The sequence below is a fragment of the Microtus ochrogaster genome, chromosome 5 (assembly GCF_000317375.1).
Source record: "Microtus ochrogaster isolate Prairie Vole_2 chromosome 5, MicOch1.0, whole genome shotgun sequence".
In the NCBI taxonomy this organism is placed as follows: Eukaryota; Metazoa; Chordata; class Mammalia; order Rodentia; family Cricetidae; genus Microtus; species Microtus ochrogaster.
In genome coordinates, this window is record NC_022012.1 from 73442942 (window position 1) to 73446570 (window position 3629).

The following is a 3629-nucleotide window of genomic DNA, read 5'->3' on the forward strand; positions in this document are numbered from 1 at the left end:
AAAAAAATTCATGTACACACATACACACACACCCTTACCTCCATGTACATGTACACACACACACACACACACACACACACACACACTTACCAATAAGAGTTGCCAAAGAGCAATGAGGTGCTGTTGGTGTGAACTTGATAATAACCAAACAGTCTTCTTCATTTATTTCCTGAACCTCCACACAACTCTCGGTCACCACTTCCAGTTCTTCTAAAGTATTGGGCTTTTCTGGGTCCCGGATAGTTCGAATCAAATCTAGGGGCATCAGAGACAAGGTATTAAATTAAAATATGAGTATCCTAAGTGAGGACAATTCTTCTCACCTCAAAGACCGATTTTCTATGCATGTTTTACCCTTATAAACGTCTGTGAGTATGTCATGCAGTGCCCACAGAAGCAGAAGAGGGCCTCAGCCCATGGAATGGGTGCTGGGAACAGAACCAGGTCCTCCACAAGAGCAGCCCCTGTTCTGAACTACTGAGCCATCATCTCTCCAGCCCCACCACCCCACCCTAACTTTCTTTTTTTTTTTTTTTCGGTTTTTCGAGACAGGGTTTCTCTGTGTGGTTTTGGAGCCTGTCCTAGAACTAGCTCTGTAGACCAGGCTGGTCTCGAACTCACAGAGATCTGCCTGCCTCTGCCTTCCGAGTGCTGGGATTAAAGGCGTGCGGCACCATCGCCCAGCTCCTAACTTTCTTTCAAACAAACAGTTGCGCAACTCCCATTTTTCTGACAGGAATTTCCACTACTTTTGAGAAAACTATTTTCTTGGATCATTATTAGTCCATATCCAGTTTCTTAATTCAAAACCATAGGGAATATGAAAGGGGAAAATGTCAAGGAAGCACAGAGGGACTCTGGCTGAAGAGACGGTCGGATCAAGTCTTTCAGTATTGCACACTTAAACTGAAAGGCCAGAACCACCAGGCATTTCCTTAGTTTGTAACTTGCTGTAAGGAAAAAGAAAAGGGTGGGGACACTCACCAGGGTCTTTCACAACTAGCCACAGGCAACAGGGATTCCTACAGGGACTCAGAACAAGGAAGTGGAAAGGACAGTGCTGCACCCTCAGCTGCTAATTCACTCACACCAGCTGCAAGGCCCAGAAGCAAAGAGCAGAGCTAAAGACAGTCACTACAAAGCTAGGCCAGAGATCAGCACACTGCACACGACAACAGGGACAGAGATGGGACATGCCACGACGTCATTTCAGAGGAACCGATGCGTGGAGACTGGAAGAAGAGGAGATTACTCGGATTTTAAGTTAAAGTATTTGGGAGAATGTTAAGGTTAAAAAAAAATGGTCATCAGGGGTTAGCTGGGGAAAATATAGCATTTGCAGCCGAGCCTGACGCCCTGAATTCGAGCTCTCAGACCCGCGTGGGGAAAGACTGACAGTAAACTCGTTCAATAATTTCACATGCAGTGATTTTGGAGGTGCTTCAGGCATAGATCAATAAAATAAAAGTTCCAGCAAAGACTGTAGTATAGTGCTAAGTGCACACCAAGGCTAGAGCGGTTGTTGAACAGAATCCATCAAGAATGAGAAGCATTTTGGCTGGATATTGCACTTACCAGGAACCAAACAAAAAACTGTTGTCTGGGCCCGCCCCCTCGGCATCCTGACTGAACTGGATTAAAGCATGGCCTCAACAGCTAGAGTTTCTTAAATTTCTCAGATTATTTTCTTCAAATTTTGTGTTGTTGCTTTTATGAATGTTTTTCCCACAGGTATAGCACGGGAGAATGCCTGGTGTTCGCAGGCGCCTGAGGAAGGCTTTGGATGCCCTGGACCAGGAAGTTAGGACAGTTGTGAGCCACCAAGTGGGTCCTCTGCAAAAGCAACAAGTGCTCTTAACCACTGAGCCATCTCTCCAGCCCTCTCCAGACTTTCTTATGTGCAGCCTAGTTTGGTATAAAGGGAAAGAAACTCACAGACAGAGGCTTGAAAAGGTGGCTGTGGCACATGCCTATAATCTTGGCACTGTTGAGGCTGAAGTCGGAGGACCTTAAATTCTAGGACCTCCCAGGCTACAAGAGACCCTGTCTCAAAAAGAAAAGGAACCAAATGGAAAAGTAAAGAACAGAGAGAGGAAGAAAGAAGTGTTTAACATCAAATGCTACAGAAAAAGGTAAAGTGGGAGAATTCAAATTCAAGGCCAATCCTGGGCTACAGTGACACTTTCAAAAAGAAAAAAGGACCAGAATAAAAGAAAAGGCGAAAAGAATCAGAGAAGAGAAGACAGAGTTGTCAACATTAAACACTATGGGAAAACTCAGGCTAAAGCAGTCTTTGATTTGTTATTCAATAAGTCACTAGTAAGAAAGCAGTTTGGTAGAAAAGTAGGGTACAAAGGCCAACAGAACTGAAAATGCCTTCCTAGCCTTGGCGGAAGGGCAGGGCAGCTTTACATGGAGGCTAGAATCCTGACAAATTTGAGTAAGATTTTTAGCTCAAAGGGAAGGATGGAAAAAAAGGAGATGGACACTATTCTGGGAGACTGAGAAAAGAAAGGAGCAGGGAAGGGGAGCGGAGAGGAGGAAGAAGACTAGACCCTGCACTGACCAGGGCCAGGACAAGAGCTCCATCTGACCTTGAGGCTACAGAAAATTAAAGAGAAGACTGACAAAGACAAAGTGAGGGCCGAGGAGGGAAGCAGGATTTTAGCTGAGATGGGCTTGATGCTCTCAGGAGCCTGGGTCTGTCTTATTACACACATATCCCCCAGGGACCACGCGAGTAGCAAGAAAATCTGTCAATTCAACTTCCTTTCCCACAGGCTACCTTCTGGCCTTACCAATATGATAGAAAGTGGATTTGAAAAGGCAGGAAAGAGGATAAAATTTCCCTGCAGCAAGCAGGTTATTGTGGGATTTGGCAAGGCAGAGCTTTCCTTAGCCTATCCTAGGTTTCTCCTTGTAAACTTGATTTGTAAAAAGCTGTATTCTGTTCTTTGAACACTACTAAATCCTGAAGTTAAACCTTAACCCCTTACTCAACACCTCTATCTAGCTTTCTAGTGATTTGAGAACTCTAGTTTCTCTATCTAGCTTTCTAGTGATCTGAGAACTCTGATTCTTTACAAAGGTATCAAGCTTGTTCTCCCACTCCTCTCCCATTCTCCCCTATCCCCACTAACAGTTTTGCTGCTGGGTGCTGACATGAAGGCCTGCTCTCGCAGAGGACCTAATTCAGGTCTCAGCACCCACATCTGACAGTGCAGAACCTCCTGTAAGTTCAGGGAAAGTCAACACTTCTGGCCTTTGTGGACACGGACACATGGAAATTTTTAAAAATTAATATTTAAATCAGCCAGGTAGTGGTGGCACACACCTTGAATCCCAGCACTTGGGAGACGGAGGCAGGCAGGTCTCAATGAATTCGAGGTCAGCCTGGTCTACAAAGAGTTCCAGGGCAGCCAGAGCTGTTACACAGAGAAACCCTGTTTCGAACAAAATAAAAATAATAATAATATTTAAGAAGAAGATTTCTCATTTAAATTTAAAAGTTTCAATGGGGGAGGGTGTTGCTGAGATGGCTCATCAGGTAAAGGTGCCTGTCACCAAATAAGCCTAACCTCCCGGGTTCCATTCCCAGAACCCACTTGGTGCAAGTAAAATAAAAAAAA

At 44.7% G+C, this 3629-nt stretch overlaps 1 protein-coding gene across 2 annotated transcripts in view; it reads right to left on the reverse strand.

The window, feature by feature from the left end:
• The window catches only part of Ciao2a (cytosolic iron-sulfur assembly component 2A), a 14333-nt gene that overhangs the window by 8591 nt on the left and 2113 nt on the right, over positions 1-3629 (reverse strand). For both annotated transcript variants that reach the window (XM_005347742.2, XM_026778957.1), the window contains exon 2: positions 91-255. In XM_005347742.2, coding sequence (XP_005347799.1) covers positions 91-255 — 165 coding nt within the window. The remainder of the gene's footprint in view (positions 1-90; positions 256-3629) is intronic.